Source organism: Cottoperca gobio, chromosome 11 (genome assembly GCF_900634415.1).
Source record: "Cottoperca gobio chromosome 11, fCotGob3.1, whole genome shotgun sequence".
NCBI classification, from domain to species: domain Eukaryota; kingdom Metazoa; phylum Chordata; class Actinopteri; order Perciformes; family Bovichtidae; genus Cottoperca; species Cottoperca gobio.
The window spans coordinates 8,580,609-8,604,460 of record NC_041365.1 but is presented as its reverse complement, the minus strand read 5'-3'; the positions used below and the strand labels follow the sequence as shown (position 1 = coordinate 8,604,460).

The following is a 23,852-nucleotide window of genomic DNA, read 5'->3' as shown; positions in this document are numbered from 1 at the left end:
CCCATTTTTATTCGTTTTTCAGTTGTCAAGTTGTTTTATTAATGCGGGACACCTGTGATGAGGCACATACGAGAGCATTCATATTATTTATATCATAAAGAAACCCAAGCCTCAATATGTAAATGTGGATCTTGCTCATCTTCCGTACTATCAGACTTGTCTTTGTGCCGTCAGATAAGTGTCAAAACTTTACTTTTAGATATTTGGCAGAATTTAAAGAATATGCTTTAAAGTTGGTGAAGCCAATAGCATTAATCAATCAATTTGAAAATATACTTTTTCAAAAATAAGACGTTTTGAAGTTTAGAAAAAACTTCAGTGACATGCATTATGATTTAAAGGAGCAATCCAAGTATTATTATTCTGAGAAGAGCTGTAGTGTAACAAAGCCAATTCCATGAAAACATGGCTGCTTAGATATTATAGAGGCTTTTCATATATTGAAAAAATAAATCACATAAATGGCTTTACCATACATCACAATGTTGACTTTGATGATTCATTTCAAGGTTGCAAACATGCATAGTTTAGTTTAGGGACTTTAGTTTAGTAAAACGCTGTCCTCAGTCAGGAGGCTGAATGAGGGGCAGTTTAGTAGGCAGGTGAGTGGTCAGTGGATATCTTGAGCAGAGAAGGCAACGAGATACAGATGGGGGGACGAGTGTCAAGGGGCAAACACTACAACACATCAGAGTAGAGGAATAGTCCCAACTAAACTGTCCTCTCCCACAAGCAGAACATCACTTCTTGTACACTCCTCTCCCTATTTCATACTTTACTCCCTTTCGCTCTTCCCTCTTGTATCATCCTTGTTTTCTCTTTTTTACACTACACCCTTCACTCCCAAAGGCACTGTCCTCAGAATTACCCAGATTCTTCATTAAAGAGCTCAGCCTGAAACCAGCAAATTACTATGGAGAAATAGAGAGTACGGACAAGGGAGGAGGAGGAGGGGGAGGGGGAGGAGGGGACTCGTATCACTCTCTCCATTGCACCCATTCCCATACATATTCTACATTTCTCACTGTCTCCTTCTCGTAGTCTGGAGGTAGAGAGACACACACTTTCTAGTGCACACCCTCTCTTCTCTCTGTATCAGCCACATTCCCTCTATCCCTCTCTGCCCACCTCATTGCTCGCTCTCTCTCAGGTTAAGTGTTAATAGGGTTCTATAGCTCTCTGATGTTATTGCTTCATTTAGTTTTGGCAGAATGAGCCTTTAGAGCCAATTCATTCTCTCCTGTTCTCATTTAACCTTGGGGATGGCATGACGGGATGGCCATTACTATACTTCTCTCCTCTCTTCTTTCCTCTTGTCTTCTCCTCGCTTCTCTCAGAAAACAGATCTTACTGTACAATTGTCTTTTCTTCATTTTCCACATCATTTAGTTTCTTCTTTTGCTCTTCCCATGTTCTCATCTTCTACGATACCTACAAAGCGCTTTCTTCATACCATCTGTTTATGATGCATAAGATAAGATTACAATTGTTGCAACAAGTCTACTGTAAGAGTCAGCTGTTTTGTTGCTGTGTCCAGCTGTATTAGTGAACATGCAAATGCTAGTTTAAGCTGCCATATAAATTGACAGCACTTCATATACATTTGCATGCACAGTATAATGCACAACTCATGGATATAGGAGGCTGCTGCAGTGCTGCCATGCTGCATATTTAGTTATCCCCACGATGACCGAGGAAATGTCATGCAAGGGCACTCAGGAAGAAGGGAAAGTTCCACTTTTAGGTAGGCTTTCTATATACTTGTTTACAGTCATTTCAGTGATGCCCTGTAGTCTTACATAAAGCAGACGTACACACTGAAACCATGAGGCAGAATTCAAAAGACAAAACAAATCATTGCACTGGCTTCTTTTACTTGCTGTTAGTCATTAAAATGGCATGCTTCTGCATCTTCTGTTAAAACATGTAGCATTAACAAAGGAACACTGTGATTCAAATGCATTTTCAGTACAGTTGTTGCATAGCAACAGTACAAGACATACATAGTCTTGTATCACTAGTTTCTGTTCAGAGTTGGTATTTAAAAAGAAGACACCCGGTGGATTGAGCTCAATGACACAGACGTATGGGGGAAACATTAAGTTGTTAGGGCTCTGGCCATCAGTCTTCATCAGCTAAAGCCTGGGTCTTCTCACAATGGTGTAATTTATACCGCCTAGGCAGAAGCATGATCAAGGGGAGCGAGTGGCATTGGGTTTACTGTAAGACTGCCACAGACAATTTATTATTCACTGGCCCTGTCTGCGCCCTCTTTGCATCACTGACTGTTTCACTTGCCAGGTGTGTCAGATATTCCTGCAGTACCTGTATCTTTAAAGTATCCCTATATCTTATTATGGTATGGGTAAGGAGGAGCCTCCCCCCAACTCATTGTCTCCACGACAACCAAAGGAAGTGCTTTATCAAGCAGAAATTCAATTCTGTCGCCTCATTGGCTAGAAGCCATAGATGAATGGAAAGAGGGAATGCAGCAGCCAATTAGAAAGAGAGAGACTGAGAGGGTGACAGCAAGAGAGAGAGGGGAAGATAGAAGAAGGATGGAGGGAGAGAGAGAGATGGATGTTTCTATGAACAACAACCTATTAGAGGAGAGGTGAATAATGTGGAGTGTTCAGTTTCATCTATCGCACGCACACACACACACACACACACACACACACACACACACACACACACACACACACACACACACACACTACACTGAATGAGATACAGAACGCACACAAAAACACGCTCTCAGTAATGAGGTTCAAATCTGAGTTGACTTCAGTACAGTGTCACATTCTTACACACACACACACACACACACACACACACACACACACACACACACACACACACTCACACATATGGGCACAGTGTAATGTAGTTATATCCCAGCTGTGTGTAATGCTGTGTGAACAGTGCTGATGTGGCATTAGGGTGTTCTGTAAAGGACGTATACAAGGAGATAGACGGACGCGTTTCCGACGTCGGAACACACAAACCCTCCTCTGTCTTTATACGCTGCTTGGACGTTTACTGACACAAAGAAGGCCGGATGGTCTCCATTACACATCCAACTGAATAAGCATCTAACAGCCATTATTTCTAGCAGTTCCCATCATATACTACTCACCCAGTAACGGCTCCCCTTTAATTTTATTTAATCCGCAAAACTTTTTCAAGGCTCTATCTTTGTTGTTATAGGCCAATATAATATTTTCCAGCATTAAAGCACAAGTCTGAAGTTCTTCAGTAAATCCAAAGCTGTTGTAAAAACTACATTTATGAAGCCATGAAGTACGTAAAAGTCCAGAGGGATTTGTTTTATGGCATGACGTATATTATCTTTTCAAATTAATGAACTTTTTATTTGTGATGAGCCAAAAAAACTAAAGTCAGTATGAAAGCCGACCAGTTCATCACTTTTTAACATACTAAACATATAATTGAATTGAGCTGGTTATTAAAAAAAAAGTGCAACCTTAAAATGTATGCAACATGGTATTTTCCCTATGCTACTCATAACGATTAACCCTTTAAATGTAGCATCTGGTCTTGCCTTTGGATAGAATATGTAAATGATCTACATTATGCACATTCTCCACACATACCGGTGAACCTTATTTACTCTCAGACTTGCTGTTGTATTGAAAGCCCGCTTTGGGCCGGTATAAGTATTGTGATGAGTGTGAAAATGGTGACTCTGTAATCACAGAAATAGACACATTAATCTCCACAAAGCCGTTCCTGTCTGTATAAGTGAGTGTGTTTCCGTGTGCGAGGTTTGTTTTTTTGTCAATGTGTGCTTGAGCGCCGGTGTGTCTGAGTCAGGCGTGTGTGTGCCTGCCAGAGTTTAGCAGGTTTGTAGGTGGTGCTTTAATCCAATCCCCTTTACATGCCGATAAGGCTGAGTCAGCATTGTGAGCAATGGGCTTCATCTTGGTAGCCCACCTCATTTAACTCCGTTGTGGTCATATCCAAGTGATGGTGCTTTCCAGCTTGCTTGCTTGATTTGATTTCGGTAATGATATACAAAAAGGAAGTCTTCTTCTGCTGCCACAAGCTAAATCAAGAATTAACTGAGCTTCTTGGTGTGAAAGAAATTCAAATGTACCCGTAAACAAAAGCAAATCAGGCGGCATTGCCAACATATTAGCAGTTAAACAGCAGGTGAGTGGAAAGGCATGGCCACTGTTTTCCTTCATAGATGTAATGGTCATAGTGAGGAAACGCTGTGTATACTTCATGTGTCCAGGTTGCAGATAGTGAAGGGGGAAAAGTATAACTATATTTATGTTGCCTGACTCAAACAGAATGTTTGAATACAGACTACAAAAACAGATGCTCAGTAATAAGAAGATATTGATACGCAAGTAAATATGCTGACTGTTAACATGCCAGCATAGAGGAGACTCAGACCTGGATGATGTTTTTGGATGTTTTTGAAGCAGAATATTGAATCTGGAAATCTGTAAATTCCCCACAAGGAAAGAGGAAGAGGAGGAAGGAAAGGCAGAGTTAGGTTTTAGTCTCCCCTGAGGGTCAAGTCAGAATTCTAGTTTGAAACATTGCACATTGCTAGCATCAAAGGTGTGCTCATTATTACCCAGCGATTCTCTTTGTTGCTTCTTCCATCTTCTTCTTTCTCTCTATTTCCTCTCCTCCTTTATTTCCGCCTCGTCTTTTCTTTCTCTCTCTTTTTCCTCCCCCCCCCTTTCTCTCCCTTTCTCTCTTCTGCTCTTGCCAAATGTGTTTCTCTCTGGTCTGAGATGAAACAGAAAATGTTGGTTTAGTAATTCCCCGATACCGAGTTTCGAGCTTCGAGTGCGGCGCAGAAAGTGTTTCTCGTCTCGTCCTAGTTCTTCTTGTACCACTGAATGAAACCATACCACATTGTGTGATGCATAAATTAATTCCATTGATTCCCCTTTGGTCAAGTATAATGCCACGAGAGGGGAAACGTGTCTTTGATATGGTCAAAGCTGAAAGTCTAAATATATAAAAACAGATATGGAGCATATCCTGTATATGATCGAGGTCAGTGGAGGGCAATATCACTTCAAAGATACATGTTGACGTCATTCATGTCATTTCTAATGCATTTGTTTTACGATGCATTTACCACAGCTATTTACCTAGAGTCAAAATATTTTGAGAAAAAAAGCTGTGACTTTAGGGGAATAAAGTTGTAATTTCAATAAAAAAGTAACAAGATTACAAAGAAAAGTTGAAATATGTCATTACAAAAATTTGAATTATTTAAGACAAAAGTTGTAATATTATGAGAATAAAGCTGTAATTATTGTGTGAGATTAAGTCATCATTTTACAATAATTATTTTTCCAGACAGTTTATGTGTTCATCTCTGTTGAAGATATTAAGGCACATGTCGACATCATTTTAACTTTTAACTGGGTTCAATAAACATTCTCATATGCTGGAGGGCTCTGATGTCTCTAATGTCCCAGATTGACCCGTTGTGAGTTGAGTTTGCAGTGGCTTGAAACTGATATGTGTGTCTATGCTTTTCTGTGTGAACTTTAGGTAATCCAGATCAACTTTGAAGAGTTTGACCTGGAGATAGCCTATGATACTCTGACCATAGGAGATGGAGGAGAGGTGGGAGATCCTACAGCTATACTACAAGTGTAAGTACACACTATCCTTTTGCATTCTCCTACTTATGACCTGTGACAATATTTGTTTTCCCAATCCAAATCAAGCATCTTAGGATAGTGTGTGTCAAATGCAGACTGCAAAACCCTCCTAGAAAAACCTTAGACATAAAAACATGCTTTGCTATATCATTATTTTCACATCTGTAACAATGCCAACATCTACAGTGTAATAGCTGCTTGTAAAAAGGCAAGTATCACTGATTAACTTATAATAAAAAATAAAAACTTCAAATTAAAAGACGTAGTTAAATGAAAAACACATTCAAAACTTCTTTCTTTCTTGAAAATCATGCATTTTAAGTAAAGTTGTCTTCTTAGAGCTATAATGACGAGATGCATACAGAGCAGGGTCTGCCGTCGTACCAGGCAGATTATGTCTACAAAACAGCTTTACCAAAGTAGTGTCGTGACATAAACTCCTTAAAGATGAATGTAATAACTTTCAGAAAATGTGCCGCCTTAACAGCATTTTTGCATTTTCTTTTAATGATTTTATAAAGCAGGTGTGCAACACACAATGTGTTTCCGTAATGACCAGCTGCCGTCATGAACAGCAGCGTTATTGTCAGTCTATCAAACGCTTCACAACACAGTTAACATGTTTCACATAAACTCTAAATGATCAGAGTTAAAACTTCTGATAACTTTTTTTCTTTCTTACACTTCGTCCTCTATCGTCTTTGTCGCAATTAGTCAGATCATAAACCAGAAGTCTGCATTATGTGTAACAGTTAAAAAGATGAACTGTCTCTGAATTTTGAAAATGCTCTGCAGTGCCCAAAAGGATAACAGATGCACAGCCTTCACAAAGTGGATGATTTCAATTCACTCTGGAGTCAATCACTGTTAACTTTCATGCCTAAAAGGCTTTGGCAGGCTGAAAAATCGCTACATAGTGTGAATGTACTCTGAGCCATTTGCTTTCCTGGGGCAGCATTCTGCATATCCAAAGCAACCCAAATCAAAGCATTCATCTCCATCGCAGTATGCTCCAGCAGTTTTTTTCATTTTCATAACAGCACTTGAGATTTTCATTATCGCCATGATTGCAGTGATGAAAATGATACTTTTTATAATGGTGATTATCATGGCAATGATTTAATATTGATGTATTTTGTGCTCCAGCCTATCAGGTAGCTTTGTTCCTGACCTGATAGTCAGTTTGACCCACCAGATGTGGCTTCACCTACAGTCGGATGAGAGTGTCGGATCCATTGGATTCAAGATCAACTACAAGGGTAAGAGTTTAGCATGTGTCTGTGTCTGTGAGAGAAAAAGAGAGATGAGGAAAAGTCAATGAATTATATGTGATGGGGCTCAAACAAAGAAAATAAGTGCAGAGACTTTTTAGTACACTTTGTCTTGACACATATGTGTTTGTAGACCAAGGAACCAGCTCCATGGGTTGTGCTCCATCATGGACGCACCATTTTACAGCCGCTCCTTTTCCATTGATTGTGTATGGGAAAAATGCATTCTGGGCCAGTGTGTGTCACGTAAAGAACGCAGAAGTTGCAATACCCTGTGCATCTATTACACTTAAGTCAATTCACTGACTGTTTGTCTTTTTCTACTTATTTAGCAAGTCACATTTCAACGGTTTTATCACTAATAATAAATCCAGAATATGGGGAGACAATTTTCTTGTTCCCTGCTTGAGGTAATGTTCCACCTGCAGTCACTCAGGTCTAATGAGCAAGTCTTAAAGCAAGTGACATATTTCTATGCAAAGGATTTGCCCTCATGGTTTATTTTCACCTTTGTGTTCAAGGGAAAGGAAAATATTAGATTTTTCAAACTATAGTGCAGTGAATCCAAAACTGTGGTAAGTGAGCTCCACCTGGTTGGTACGCAAGAGCCTCACTGAAAGACTGAAAGAACAGTTGCACTCCAACTGGCCAAGTATTGAACTTAAAACCAAGTAAATGTGATGTCTGGCACAGCAGGAACGAGTAACGTAAGCGTTAGCTAAACGCAGCCAGATTCGGACTCGTCAGTCGTTCATTAAAGGAGAATGATTGGAATTTTAAATTGGCTCCAAGGTCCACAAAACGTTCGAGAGGCAAGTGACTGTTCAGTCAGACAAACCTTTCAATGCTGAAGAGGAGTCGGAGTCGTCAGTTGAGCCGCCGAGTGGCGCCGTTTATAGCAAGTAAATTAAAACATGTTCCTACATCAATGTGGGATTTATCGTTACAGAGGAACAGCAGAGGCAGTATCTAGGCGAGGTGGCTCTTTTTAAAAGTTTGGGAACCTATGCTTTAGTGTATATGTCTAGGGCAGGTTGTTCAACTTCCAAAATGAGTCTAGCAACACCTGACTTTTATCTAAACATCGATTAGAAAACGTGTATTTGTTCTGTTGGTTCAGCTCCTGCCATACTAAACACATTAGCCATTGTTCTCTACTTGATAGATGTAGTGAGGCTCTGATTACAGTCCATGAAACATAGAGAGGTGAGCTTTGCTGCACAAATTAACTTTGTGTGCCTCATTTGGGTGTCATCATCATTGAATTTATTGTCATAATGAGGTCACAGTGCTGAGTCTACTAATGCAGTGAGTTCTAAAAGTGGTGGGACAATGGCGCATTGTTTTGATATATCTTTGCCCTTTATTCTCCTTGAGTTTCAATGTGAAGTTCAAATAACACAGCGAGTAAATGGCGATTAAAAGATCAGATCAATTGTTTCAAAGTGTATTTATAAATGTTGCTGCATTTATTGTACACTTAAAAAGTTATTTGAATAAAACACTGCTAATCCATCTTTTAAAAATATCCAGTGTCAAACCAACTTGAAATCAAAAGGGGCATTTATTTCACCTGAATAATTTCCCCTTAGAGATCAAAAGAACAATGAATGGAAAGAACCACTATTTAAATGCACCACGCTTTTAATAATACTCCATTGTATTAGCATGATGTCCTGGTGTTCTTTTAGTGGCGGGGATTACAGTAAAATGTGTATATTCACTACAGCTGGTGAATGAATTTATTGTATTTTTTAAGTTGTGCGTAGTTCAGTTAAATGGGTGTTAACGTATATGTTAAAAATAAAAATAAGCATCATAGATCTCCCTCCTCTTCATCCCCTCCGCCACTTAGACACACACACACACACACACACATAATGTCAATCGTGTCCTTCCATACACCCCCCACCCCTGATCTCTCCTGCAAAAAACAACATTTTAACTCAATTCTTATACAGAATTGCTAAAGATATACAATACATTTGGTTCACCACAGTGACAAAAAAGAGTCACAAAAACATTCACCTGGATGTACAGCATATTATCCTTAATATTATCCTTAATATTATTCTTAATATTATTCTTAATATTATCCTTAAGTTTCACTCTTTCACTCAAACCCAAATACCCTGAAAAGTTCCATCAATACTGAGTGCACGATAAATGTGTTTTTCTCTGAGTGCTGGCTCCATCACCCACAAGATTTACTGTAAAGGTGGGCGCCTGTGGTATTAGTGTGTGGCTGTGTGAGATCTATGTGTGTTTTTGAGAAAGAAAAATGTATAGAGAGAGACGGAGGGACACACTTTGTGTGTATTTCTGTGTGGGTGTGCGTGGGTGTGTTTGTGTATTGCTAAAGCCACATCCCATAGACCTTGGCTATGAAATATAAATACTATCAGTAACTTTAGCCTTGCTGCAAAGTCACCGATGCACTACACAATGTATGTGTGTGTGGTTGAATGTGTGTGTGTGTCAGACAGGTCCTCCATCAGTTAGCCAACGAAGCTCTACCAACAAGTCACTCACCTCTTTCACTTTCTCCCTCTCGCTTCCCTTCTCTCTCCGTCTGTCTATCTGTGTCATTTTTCCTCATTAGCCATCACTCTCCCCCCATTCTGTCGTTTTCTTTCTAAAATCCCAACATTATCTCTGCCAGTAGCTCTCTAATGCACTGTTGTTTGGTTTCTCTGCTTCTCCCTTTACTCCCCCATTTCCTTTATCAGACACCCCTCTTCTCTTGTGTTGTCTTCCAGCTGACCAGTCATGCTTCTTTGTTTCTAATATTATATAGATAGAAACTAGAACTGGAATGAGGTTATTGATTATATATATATATAAGAGAGATTAGAGATAATTTAATTTTATAGATATATAATATATATTTTATCTATCTATATATATATTAATATTTCTGTTATAATATTATATATATATCTCTCTATATATAGCAATTATCTATCTTATATCTACTATAAAATTTGCTTTCTATCTCTATCTATATATTTATCTTTTGATTCTTTATATAGATATATAAATTTCTGATTTTCTTCTTCTCCTTTCTATTTTATATTTTCATTTGCTTTTATCTTCTCTCTCCCTTTCTGCTTCTCTCTCTCTCTCTCCCTTTCTGCTTTTCTCTCTCTCTCTCTCTCTCTCCCTTTCTGCTTTTCTCTCTCTCTCTCTCTCTCTCCCTTTCTGCTTTTCTCTCTCCCTCTCTCGTTCTGCTTTTCTCTCTCCCTCTCTCGTTCTGCTTTTCTCTCTCTCTCTCTCCCTTTCTGCTTTTTCTCTCTCTCTCTCCCCTATCTCTCTCTCTCTCTCTCTCTCTCTCCCTTTCTGCTTTCTCTCTCTCTCTCTCTCTCCCTTTCTGCTTTTCTCTCTCTCGCTCTCTCTCTCTCTCTCTCTCGCTCTCTCTCTCTCTCTCTCTCTCTCTCTCTCTCTCTCTCTCTCTTTCTCTCTTTCTGCTTTTCTCTCTCCCTCTCTCGTTCTGCTTTTCTCTCTCTCTCTCCCTCTCTGCTTTTCTCTCTCTCTCTTTCTTTCTTTCTTTTTCTGTCTCCCTCTTTTTCTTGTCACCATTCATCTATTATTAAACCCAAGGTCACCAACCTAGCAACTCTTTGACTCCACTTCCAAATCACACACACACACACACACACCACACCACACCACACCACACACACACACACACACACACACACACCACACACACACACACACACACACACACACACACACACAGGGGCAATTTGCAGTGTAGGCTGTTGGCTGTACAGCAATCTGTCTGTCTACCCTGAATCACGGCATGTCACAGCTATAGATTTAAGAGAGGGGACTGCTACATTGTTGACATCATTTACATTAAAGTTTCACTTCGTTTCTGTCTACTCTATGAATGAATACATTAATCATAAGCTTATATATCTGTCTGCACAGTTCATAAAAAGGTGTGTGTGTGATTGTGGAGTTATACAATACCCATGTACAAGCACTTTGAAAGCATAATATTTGCCTTAGATTCGCTTTATCATTTGAGTTCAACAACATAAAATGTTTCATTTTCTATGAAATAAAAAACTATTGAGTGTGTTACTGCCTTGATGCATGTTGAGTTTTCTCCGTATATGTTTACAGAATGATATCCGACTTACAAGGTTACAACGAGTCAGGGAATTAGTTTTCATTCTAACTTACTTACTATAGTTTTAAATATTGTTTTTTTTCTTTTTGGGGCAGACTAAGAATAAATATTCTATGTTTTATGTAGTGTATGAGTCAGTCTTGTCAGTCATCAAACACAGCACACTGACGTCAAAGACATGGTGATGTTTTTTGAATAAATAATACATATTTAATATATGAATATGTCTCATCATTCAAACTGGTCAACTCCATGAAACACAGAGCAGGCAGAATACATGTGTGGAATATTTTTCTTGGAATGGGTAGATATCAGATAAAGTCCATCTTATAAAGTAATGTATTATTATCTTTATTACTTATATTCTCAGTCAGAAAGGAGGTTTGTGGCTAGCAGGGTAGGAAAGTGATATTTAGAAAACACCTGCTTCAGCTCCTATGTTTTTTGTAATCAGTGATTGTTTTGTGAAGTCTGTTCAAAGTGTTGGTAAGATCTCTGAGGGGCTTCAGCAGTATTCCATCACCAGCTCATCTCACTTTTGAGATTTTAAGGGCCACCACAAGAGACAGAGCCCCACCATCGCCGCTGTCTATAATTCAAATGCAGCAGCTGCCAATTGGATGGATGCAGGATTCAACACTTCACACAGAGTGAACCTTCTGTTCCACTTAGGTGTAGCAGCTGATTCTTGCCACTCAAAACAGGCACAGGTGCTCATTCGCCCTCATTTACCCGCTGCTCACGAAAGCCACATTGTGTCCATGGATGTGGCAAGAAAAAGACACCTGTCCCCACATCAGATTGATTGAACCGTCTGGTGGACAGCGGTGTGCGTTGTCTTTTCTGATGCCCGATATGAGCTTTCAATAACAAGACATTAGAGCCATCAGAAGTTAATAATACAACATTACCAATAACCAGTACATACATATGTCTGCGTGTACAAATACTTACATGTGAGAACTTTTTCCGATACGGTGGCCATAAACGATAGAAAACATAGAACAACGAGCAAATATTTGCCTCACCTCTCATCCATTTTCTTGAAATACACGTGAGTGGTGATTTTGAGAATTTGTTTCCAGCGACGAGTCATTCCCTCGAGCTCCGGCTTTTTTTTAAGTGCATCATTCTAGCATTATCCCGTCATCCTGTGTTATATAAGGCTGTGTTGGGGAGACTACAAAGTGCAGCAGAAACTCAAAGTGCCTGCCTCACAACCAGTCTTTAAAGAGGGCTCGATGGTACACGTGTCAATCGCGTGACAAATGTTTTTTTATCTAGTCTGCTCCACATTCTAGATGTTAGTGGATTTGTCTCACAGAGTGCTATTAGCTTACCTGCAATTACTCTGCAGCTACGGCTCAAGCATCAAACACCTCTGTCAGGGAGAAGTACAACAAAATGTTACTATATCATCGCTGTATTGGGCTGCTATTTTCTCCTCTTCCGCAGGATACCATCACCCGGTCATAATGTCAGCTCTTACTTTTGAGATTTTATTTAAGATTTTTCATCTGCTTTTTATAGTTTTTAATATGAAATGTATTTTATAGGAGGAAAAGATGTCAAGGTGGAGTTTTACAGCACAGTTGACCTCTTGGATCCGTTTGTGTGTGTGTGTGTGTGTGTGTGTGGTGTGTGTGCGTGTGCGTGTGCGCGTGTGTGTTTTCTTCATGTGTCCCTGCATTTGTGCACCCATGTGTGTCTGCGTATGACTGCAAGTCCGTCTGGTTTTAGATATAAATGTAGATTAGTTGAAAAGGTTAAAATCGTGTCTCCTATTGACATTTAACAACATTTATGAAGCAGACTACACGACTGGTCTAAATGGAGGGATTAAGATTGAAAGAGGGAAAGCAATGTAGGGAAGGAGGCCACGGGAGCAAACTAAATAAAAATGCAACTGAACCTTATGCATTCTTTGGATACATTTAATTCACTGAAGGACAACACATTAAGAATCATGCTTAAGCTCAAAATCAACACCCTCCCCTATCTTATATAAATTGTCATCATGCTGAGTGAATATTTCCTGCAGCCGTATGATTTGTTTTGGGTCCCACAGGATCTCAATCCTGTTGAAGCACTGTAGTCCAGATACTGAGCAGGACCCTCTTAATCACACAGCTCTAAAGAGCATTTCATTCAGAGCGTCTGAAACACCATGAAATATGAATTCATGAAATATTCATTCCCCACATGAACCAGAAATGTGTTTCAATTTTACAGTCAATAACCTTAGTATTAGGGGAAGTAAGCCAAAGCTGGCCGCTTCTGTGGTTGTGTGTGTTTGTGCGCGTGTGTGTGTGTGTGTGTGTGTGCACACATGCACGTGTGCTTCAAAGGTAACCTGTGAAGGGTTTACTTAATCACAGAACTATAAGCAGCATTTCATTTTCTAGTTATGAATTATCGTCTCATGTAATGTTCAGTCCTCTTGATTATTCACTATTCAGTCAAAATTCATATTCATCATAAAAAAAGATTATTTTTCCTCATAAGGACTCAATATTATATTCCATGCATTGCAAATCATGTATGTCATTGGATAAAACCGAGCTTTGTGAAATATTTGTCCTGGTTCCTATTTTGACCGAAGGTCATTTCAGGCTTCTCTTACAATAAATGGACGGGGATTGACTGAGCAATGTTGGACTTACTTAAAACCTAAGAGATGCCATTTTGGCCCTCATTGGTCATGAAGTCATTTGATAGGCTCATCAAGAAGCAGCTCCAGATGGTTCAGAGCTCATTTGTTTTTAGTGTAAGCAGAAGAGACGTTAAATGTAAAATGCTGCTTTAACCTCTTGGCAGGATTTCACAAGTTTTAAGCCTCTTCTTTTGTTGTTGTTCTCAGATGAGGAGAGGGAGTGATAGTAACAAAAAGGCCTTTGAGTTGTGGGTGTCCTGTTCTCTCAGCTGTACTTTCTGTACATAGATTGCAGAAATCAGGAGCACATCCTCAAAATCACTGATGATAGGAGCCTTTTACAGGGTCATGAGACAGTCACCGGCGTGTAGTAGAGGAGTTTTTACACCACTCTGGAGTGATGTATTTCTGCACCACGGTGTGTCCAGATCAAAGAAAACAGCCCAATTATTGTCTATAACCCTGAAGTCCAATTTACAGAGAGTTACAGGTATTTGGGAGTTACACCATTGAGTATAAAGAAAACATTAGTGCACTTTATGTAACAAGAGCCGACAGGGATTGTGTGTTTTAATGAGAACAGAGAATTGATGTCTTTCTCATACACATCTATCAAATCAATCCTCAAAAGCTCCTCAGTGTCCTGGTTGTAAACCTGAGAGATGCAGAAGGGAATGTCAGTATTGTGCGTGTAATAAATTGGATCAATTTCATTCAACAGAACATCCTCAAAGATTTCTACAGTGAGAACAAGTCAATTTGAGCCACTCCCTCCTTTAGGTCCCAGATTCAGACAACCACAAGCTAATTAGACATTCTGAATCTGCTTAAGTGTACAGAAGACTTTCCACTCAAGACTAGTTTATTATTTTACGTGGTTTAACGTGTTTACTGCTTCCTGTTGTTGTGGAGACATTGGTCAAGGGATACACACATCGCTAATGAAGCACAGCATCAGCCAGAACTTGCAGGAGATAGTTTTAAGCATACGACAAACATTAGACTACGCAGGCATCTATACGTTCAGCATTCGATTACAATAGCAACTTAGCCGTACAATCAATTTCACAATAGTCACAAAAGAGAAACAGCCAATAAGCTTTTTTTCCCCCTCCAATCTCATTACAACCCCCCCCCCCCCCCCAATAGTAAATCTATTTCCTTACACTCCCAGATCTTTACAGGTCGAGCATTTACACTCCTCTTATGTGTGTCTGTGTTTGTGTGCATACATGTGTATTCCCATGGACAATATAGTGTGAGCATGATGGAATATTAAAGAACCGAGTGGAATGGGGCTCAATGTGCAATCACAATACATCATTTTGAAGTTGTACACACACACACACACACACACACACACACACACACACACACACACACACATTCATTTGAAGGAGCCTAATCCCCTTTGTGAATCTGTCACCCTCGTCGTTACAAACACAATAGGATTATTTGCGTGTGTATGTGTGTAGGAGAGAGAGAGAGAGAGAGAGAAATGTGTGTGTGCCTGTGTGTGATGCTAAGGGAGAGACTGACTGTGATTGTGGGGCTCTGTTTATGTGCGTGTGTGTATTCGTGCGTGTTTGAGAGTAGTAGTATAGGAATGTTCCGACAGTATGCCTGTTTTCTCTCTAAAGCAATTTGTTCTCCATTCTTCTGTAATGTGCGTGTGTGCGTGTGTTCATGCACAAGCACGTGTGTTAGGCAGGTTGTGATTGGTTGAGTCTGTGGGTCTCATAAAGACGATGTCATGATGGAAATTAATACAATACATCACAAGCGCGCGCTAAGGCACGCACACACATACACACACACACACACACACACACACACAAACAGTGAAACACATCTTTGCTTCCTACCACGGGATACTCCTGTAAATAATACCGAAAAAAGGGGGAGGAGAGCGGGGGGGGGGATAAAGGGAAGGAAGGCTGGGGAAATAGAGGGTATATTTCCTGAAATACCACACACAAAATGTTTGAAGAGAATGATGGTGACACAGTGGCACTTTTATATAGAATCAGAGAAGGATTTGTGTAACCTTACGGTCAGACTGAATGTGAAAAAAGGGGTGTTATGAATACTTGCAAACTCATGGGGAAGGAGGCACACAGAAACGGATGCAAACCCGCTCCAGGCTATGTTAACTAAGAAGTAAAAGCATTAAAGAAATTCGCCTGACGCAGCAAACCAGGAGCCAATCATTTTCCAGCAAAACTATTCAGTTGGCAGAATATTTCTGTTCAAAATGGATGATGAGCTCTTGCCGCATGACATGGTTGTTTCACAGCAGGGAAAGATGGCCATTGGGTGTTTGAGGCTGATAACACTGCATGGCGACCACAAATATTGTTAAAAGCTAGACGCCATACACTGGGTAAGCTAGCTGACAAATATACACACTGACAATGCCCAGTAGTTGTATACTGTAGTATCTTATTATTCTCTTTTGCAAAGATGACAGCGGAAAGATGCCAGACAAAACTAGTATTATAATACATTAGCTATCCATGTGGCTCCCGCTGCTTTCCTTCACCTCACTTCTGGTTTGAACAGTTTGAGTGTTTATATATATAATAAAACACTTATAGTGATAATCACTAAATACTGCTCATCCCACTAGCAGTTTGACAACACTTTGTGCTGTTTATTATCTATTATCTTCGAGCTCTGACGAATGATCTTTTTGATGCCAGTATTTCCAGTTGAGATTAAGCTGCTTAATTGTTTTAATTCTATGCCATTTACATTTCATTATTATTGCCTACCTCCTGTTTGTCAGAAGTTATTTCTGTACAGCGGCCGAGATATCTATGATACACTTTATTATTAGGTTTGGTAAAGACCCATGTGAAAGGATAGAAAGGATTCTTAATCATTCGTATTGTTAAAAAGGACCAACACCAGTGATTCTCTGTCACAAGCCAATATTGAAGATGTAAACCTTTAGGAATGGCTCATAAATATATCTTACATTTTTTTTAAAGGCTTAAAAAATAATACTATAACAGCTGGGCACTGTAGTTTATAGCAAACGTTCCTCAAGAGTGAATAGTACATTTGTTTGGTACTATTTTCTGCTGCAGATTAACACAGATTTGGTGTTCTTGTGAGTATTTACGGCAGCAGGACATTGCATATGTTTGGCTGGCTCAAAAATAAAAACCATGCCCCCAGTCTGACTGGCTGGCTTATTGATGCATGTCTTTTTAGGTTTTTGGACAACAATGGAAGTCTAATGGCTCAGAGGAATAACACTCAGATGTTAATGTGTCCTTCTGAAACTGTCTTTACAGAAATAGACAAAGAGAGTTGTGGCGACCCTGGGACCCCACTCTATGGAATAAGAGAAGGGGACAGCTTCTCAAACGGAGGAATCCTGAGGTTTGAGTGCCAGTTTGGCTTCGAGCTGATTGGAGAAAAAACGATCTCCTGCCAAGACAACAATCAGTGGTCAGCAAACATCCCCATATGCATATGTAAGTATTAAAATCATGTGTAGGTCATGTTCAAGGGCATGGCTGCAGAGGGGGAAAACATGGCATGTGCTCTGCTGTGCTGTAGATAACATTCAGTCTGACCTGTCACCATGGTGACAGTACAGAGTTTATTATGGCCTGGAGCGGATGATGACCGATGATGCTGTGGCGATGAATATTTAACGGGAAATTTCTCTCTCTGATTCTCTTTCCCTCCCCTTCCTTTTCTTTCCTAAATGTTTATGTCTCCTCACTCTCTGTCTCTATCTGTCTCTCTGTGCACTCACAGTCCCCTGCATGTCAAACTTCACAGCTCCCTTAGGAACCGTCCTCTCCCCAGATTACCCAGAAGGCTATGGGAACAACATGAACTGTGTGTGGCTCATCCAATCAGATCCAGGCTCCAGAATCCACTTGGCATTTAATGACTTTGACCTCGAAGCACCCTATGATTCCCTAACTGTTAAAGATGGCGAGACAAATGATGCAGGCGTCATCGGGAGGTTCTCTGGAGCGGAGAGTCCTTCCCATCTGACGTCCAATACCAACACACTGAGGCTGGAGTTTCAGGCCGATCACTCCATGTCAGGAAGAGGATTTAATATCACGTACAGTAGTATGTCATTTTTATATTTCTTCATATTGCTTCCCCTTATTTAAATACAGGGAAATTTTATGTTTGAGTTTTGAAAGTTTTTCCCACAACTTGAAGTTTGAACTTGCTTTTGGCAGGAAAAAGAAGGGTCATATTTATTTTCTTCTGCCAGCAGAATAATGCAGGAGTGTCTAAGGCTGAGACATTGTCATGTTTTGAAGCTATGAAACAGTACTTCTCATACGACTGTATATGAATGTTATGCACGACTTTCAGCCCACAGACCTTTAGCGAAAACATTTTTTGACCTTTAACTGTCACAATTAAAATAACGATATAGTTACTTATAATCTCTTTTAGTTTTCAACACAACGATCCCTTAGAAAGAGTAGGTGGGGTTTTTTTCTCCCTCAAATATTTGATGTTTCTTCTAAGAGAGAAGCTCTTTTAATTCACTTAAAGTTAGATCAGACTGGAGGCTTCGACAACACAAAGAGTTCTTCCGGAAAAAAGACAAAAGACAAACTTGCAAGAGGTTTCATGTAGTCAATACAACAGCTAAGAATAGAGGTGTATGTTGCAGAACAAAGACGGAATAAAGCATGAAAGGAGGAAGAAAGGCTTTTGTCTTGTTTGTTGCCACAACCAGAGTCAGATGAGAAGATCCTCAGTTCATCATTTTCATCTCTGTGCGTCCAGTACAAAAACAGGTCCAGGATGTGTTTAGCCTTGCTTAGCAAACCATCTTAGTTCTGTCAAAAGTGAAACAGCACAACTTCCAAAAAACTCTGACATTTGCTTTTTTTAAACATGATACCTTGTGTATTTCACCCGTGTCAAAATAGAAACCGAGATATGAGTCTTTTAGGAGAAGTTACATCTCAACAGTTCCGTCTTCATTGTAAAGTTGTCAGCTTTGCAGACTTTTGTAACTGATCAAAACCCAGGTGACTCTTAGATGTATTGATCATGAGCTGGCTAGACAACAGGATACAACATGTACAGTAAATAAGATAGTTTTGGATTTGTTGGAAGGCATATTTGTTCATTTTTGATGGTGGCGAACTGTTTGCCCCTACTTGCAGTCTTTGAGCTAATTCAGGCTAAACACGTCTCCATACCAGACAAACAGAAATGGAAATTGATATTGATCTTCTCGTCTGACTGCGGGTTTGACGGCAAACAGACAAAATGTTGAAATGTTCTGTACACAAGTTTCCTCCCAGTATATCTGTGATTTCAGCTCAAACCGTTCTGTATATATCTGACTTATTTTATTTTTTGGGTCACTGCATTTGTCATTTTTTAAATCTCTCTATCACCTGATCACACCAAATTGCTTCAACATGAGCAATGTAGGGTTCGACTTTAAAGCCTTCTAATCTGAGTCAGACCATATCCCGAAGCAGACATGCTCGCATGAGTTTTATCAAAAAATGCATTGCTTAGATCCATCCCAAGCACAGAGCACATACGCTGTAGCATGAAAAATTAGCATATTAGCAAATATATAGATATTTAGAAAAGGAATATAGAAGAGACAGATTACAGGAGATGTTCTTATGGCCAGGAGTGAACACTCAAAGACATCACATAACTTTTCTCATGTATGTCTCTGTCTCTTCTCTGTGTCCTCCTCATCACATCTGTTTTTCTCTTGTAACTTCCCCCCCCCCCCCCCCCAGCATTTGGCCATAATGAGTGCCCAGACCCTGGCATTCCCATCAACGCTCGTCGCTTTGGAGACAGCTTCCAGCTCGGCAGTTCCATCTCTGTGGTCTGCGAGGACGGTTTTATCAAAACCCAAGGAACCGAGACCATCACCTGCCAGTTAGAAAAAGGAAAAGTAATGTGGAGTGGGCCCATCCCTAAATGTGAAGGTAAATATCCACTTGATTGCTGATTAAACTATTAACTCGGGAACAATATATCATCCGAGATATCATCATTACTACAGCGTAAAGACTCAGGAGGTGGAAATGATCTGCTGTCAGCGCAACAGAGGGAAAACAATATGGAGGTGTCCAGTTAACATGAATATCCATGGAGAGGTCTATTAATACACTGCTGCCACAGGTACAGCTACTAGCTTACACATAGCTTACTATTGCAGCATGTATTTGGGAAGAGATCTACGGACAAGACCTTTAGCCCAAATGTGAAGATGTATTCATCATCGTGGTGTGTTAAATATCTCACAATAAACAAGAGAAGTCTGCTTATTAGTCATTACACCACTCCACTTTGACTGCAGCTATTCCATACATAATTATTATATCCATTTAACACTGATTTATCATCCATATCACAGCACTTTTATTAGAATTGATATAATACATTCACAAGGTGGCATTAGCGCAAAGTTTAATCAACAGCTCAAGTGAAAATACAGAAAAAGAGAAATGCACATTTGACATGTTAATATCAGATGGATAATCTCCGTAAGTGCTTTTGCTTTAACTTCAACAGCAGATATAATTAACTTAAGATATTTCTGACACGTCTACTGTTGATAGAACTGGTGATGGTACAAAGAAAAGTCATGTTAATTATGCTCCAAGTCATTTAATGTCCCCAGATCCTTTGTAGCTAATGTGTGTCTATAACTACTTGGATGAAAATCCACTTACTTGTATTCAGGAGGGAGAGACCCGAACAAATTGACTTCAGACACCAAGTTGAACTCTAAACAAGATCAAATTGAAAAGAAGACTTGAACAGAATGACTCCTTGCTAATGTAACCTTGTGTTAACATTATGTTAAAAATTCTCATTTATGTTTTATGTTCTCTGAATGTTGATTATGAATATGCTTTTTGAATGCAATGCCATGATTACATTATGTTGAGTGCAATTAGCAGAGTTAGCGATCAGCTGGCGAACATAGTGGAGCATTTTAGCAGGTAAAGAGTGAGATGTTTCCCTCAGGAGTCGGTGGAGACCCAAACAAGAGAGCTAAGAGTAGATATTGGACTCATCATGGACTCATCATGGAGCTGTGTCTCCATGATGCGACATGTAATGTTGCTCCATGTCTTCTCGTTGTGTAAACGGGTAACAGATTGCTAACATGTTCGCCAATATCCGTCAATGTTTTGTTTACAATTTGTTGCACTGCCCCTAAATGGCCAAAAAAGTCAAATTAATGTACGTTTAAATAAAATAAACTCAATCAAATCAATTCAGGGATAAGGCCTCCGGCTGGTTGTCCAAAGTAACTGTAAAATCAGGGTCTACTATTGTACAGATTATATCGATGCCTCATCAACCAGTTTACTGTTGCGTCAAACCAACTTTAAGACAATACAAAATGTGTTTAAGAAGCCTCCATGTCAGCTGCCATTGAAGCTCATTCACCATTCACATGGACTTCACGACACTCAGACTGGACTTTGGCGGTCTTGATAACAATAATCATCTCTTCTTCCATTTTGTGACCTCTATGTCTCCCACTCCCCTCTTTCTGTTCCCACTCTAACACTTCATTGAGTTTATACAAAAGGATAACTTAAAACATAATACAATATAAAATGGGGACACCTTTCATGTGAGGACAATGCCCATAAAAAAAACTACAATTTCATCAAGTGCAGAGGTGTGCATGTCTTTTGTCTGATGTCTGGTGTTCTTTGCCTGTCCCCTCTCCTGCTCCAGCCCCGTGCGGAGGCCACTATTCAGCCCCAAGTGGAGTGATTTTGTCTCCCGGGTGGCCTGGTTACTACAAAGACTCCCTCAGCTGTGAGTGGGTGATTGAATCAGAACCTGGACGCTCCATCAAAGTCACATTTGACAGGTGGGTTGCATAATTCTTTGATTCTGTATAATACGAAAACTCTCAGAGCTCTGAACCGGCAGAACTGTGCAGAGTCATGAGATAATCAGATACAACAACAACCTCTTATAATCTTAGGTTGCATAATTAATATTAGGAATATAGATCAGGAAGGATGGGGGATATGTTGGTGTATTGTATATTATGTGCTCTTCAGCACTTCAGAAAATCCTATCAAATCATTTTTCATTGGTTTGAGTTTCTTTTTCAATTGTATTTCATTTTAAAGTGCACTTAACAATATTCGCTCAGCAACCTGTAGGGTGCTTAAAAGACTGGACCTCTTCAACATCTTTCCCCTGCAGCATGTTGCAGCAGTTTACTCAGTTACACAGAAACACACACAGTATGAGAAAGTATGACTTTAACAGCTGTGATTATCTCCTGGTCAATAGTCAATTCATTTTAAAGCAGTATATTATTAATATAGCAGGTTTGAAGGACCAATTGGCAATCAACATGATTCAGCCCTTCATGTGAACCTTCAATTCAAGCACCTCTAATAAATATACTGTGATAACAGTGTAATGGTCATGTTGCCTTGACAAGCCGTCACTGTAATGTTTGTATGAAGGCTGCAAACAGATCCAGCATTAAGTGAAGAACACAAGCCTGAACATTTTCCCAGTTTTGTGTTGACGCAACTGTTTGAAATTATATGTTAAAGCTTATCAGCATTGTGATATTGTTGTCTCACAGGTTCCAGACAGAGCTGGGTTACGACTTTCTGGAGAATCCACGATGGGCCAAACCTCCTGTCTCCTCTGGTCGGCTCCTTTAATGGTACCCAGGTGCCGCAGTTCCTGTTCAGCAGCAACAACTTTCTTTATCTACTGTTTACCACCGATAACAGCCGATCAAATGCTGGCTTCAAACTAATATATGAAAGTAAGTAAGAAACGAATAAAGCATATTTATGCATATACACAAGTGGACATCCATTCATAGATACAAAGACGACTTTAAAGCATTGTCTATGCCTTTTACGCAGCAGAATATTGCACTTAATACACAGCACTACAGTGCAGTAGGTGTGCTTGATGTCAGGACACAACATTACACTAGTAGCCCAGCCAACACAGATTGACAAGCTGGCCTAACATGCATTGCACAGCATGGTGCTTTATGTGGAGAGTCAAACCATCTGTGAGTTTTAGATTATGCAGATCATCAAAAACTGTATGCACATACATACCATTTAGAGATCTTATCCTTTTTTTTTTTTTTTTTTTTTTCAGGCGTTACAATCGACAGCTACTCATGCCTGGACCCTGGTATCCCCGTCAATGGTATTCGGTATGGGCAGGATTTCTCCATCGGGTCCACAGTATCATTTGGTTGTGATTCTGGCTACAGACTCAGCCATGAGGAGCCGCTAGTATGTGAGAAGAACCACTGGTGGAGCCACTCTTTACCTACATGTGACGGTAAATATGTACAAAGAAAACCTCATACAAATAATTATCAAATAAAAGTAATGTTTTTATAGGGTTTCCGTGCTCTTAATACCTCATTTTGTTGTAGCTCTGATTAAAATGGTAAGTTAAACAACAACTGATTCTTGGGGGAATACTCCTGTAGCCAACCTTCATGAACACGAGATGCAATTTTTTATTAAGTAATGAAATGTTCAAATTGACATTGAGAAATAAACATTAAATAATTAAAACAAATTATTATATATGGACCAAAATAAGATAATATATGTTGATATCTCACACTAACTTAACATTTTATCAATATTATCATCATCCTCAGCTTGGTACTGTCTATTGTCACAGTCATTATTTATTTTCATAACTTTACAGTCTCACAGATGAAATGTACAAAAACTTTAGGCTTCACCCAAAACAATTGTTTTAGACAAACATAGATTATCCAGTTGATTCATTGGAAAAAGACACAAACAAGCAGAGGCGTGTGAAAAAGATCAGCAATGGAGCCTGCCATCCCTATATGGTGAGCTGAGTCACATAGGACATGCTGTTCTGCGACAAAACCACTGGTTGCATCACACACACACACACACACACAAACACACAGGGGCAATTTGCAGTGTAGGCTGCTGTGGCTGATAGGGGATGATTTGAGGAGAAGATTAGGTATCTGTGTGTGTGTGTGTGTGTGTGTGTGTGTGTGTGTGTGTGTGTGTGTGTGTGTGTGTGTGTGTGTGTGTGTGTATTTGTACTGTATGTCAGCACATATGTGTGCT

At 39.6% G+C, this 23,852-nt stretch overlaps 1 protein-coding gene across 1 annotated transcript in view; it reads left to right on the top strand.

Annotated features, from left to right (window-relative positions):
- Nucleotides 1-23,852, top strand: part of LOC115015839 (CUB and sushi domain-containing protein 3-like) — a 310,217-nt gene that overhangs the window by 213,281 nt on the left and 73,084 nt on the right. The window contains 9 exon segments of the mRNA XM_029443438.1: nt 5,551-5,654; nt 6,810-6,922; nt 17,031-17,213; nt 17,503-17,829; nt 19,494-19,688; nt 21,463-21,601; nt 22,340-22,373; nt 22,375-22,528; nt 22,879-23,067. Of these exon segments, the coding sequence (XP_029299298.1) occupies nt 5,551-5,654; nt 6,810-6,922; nt 17,031-17,213; nt 17,503-17,829; nt 19,494-19,688; nt 21,463-21,601; nt 22,340-22,373; nt 22,375-22,528; nt 22,879-23,067 (1,438 nt within the window).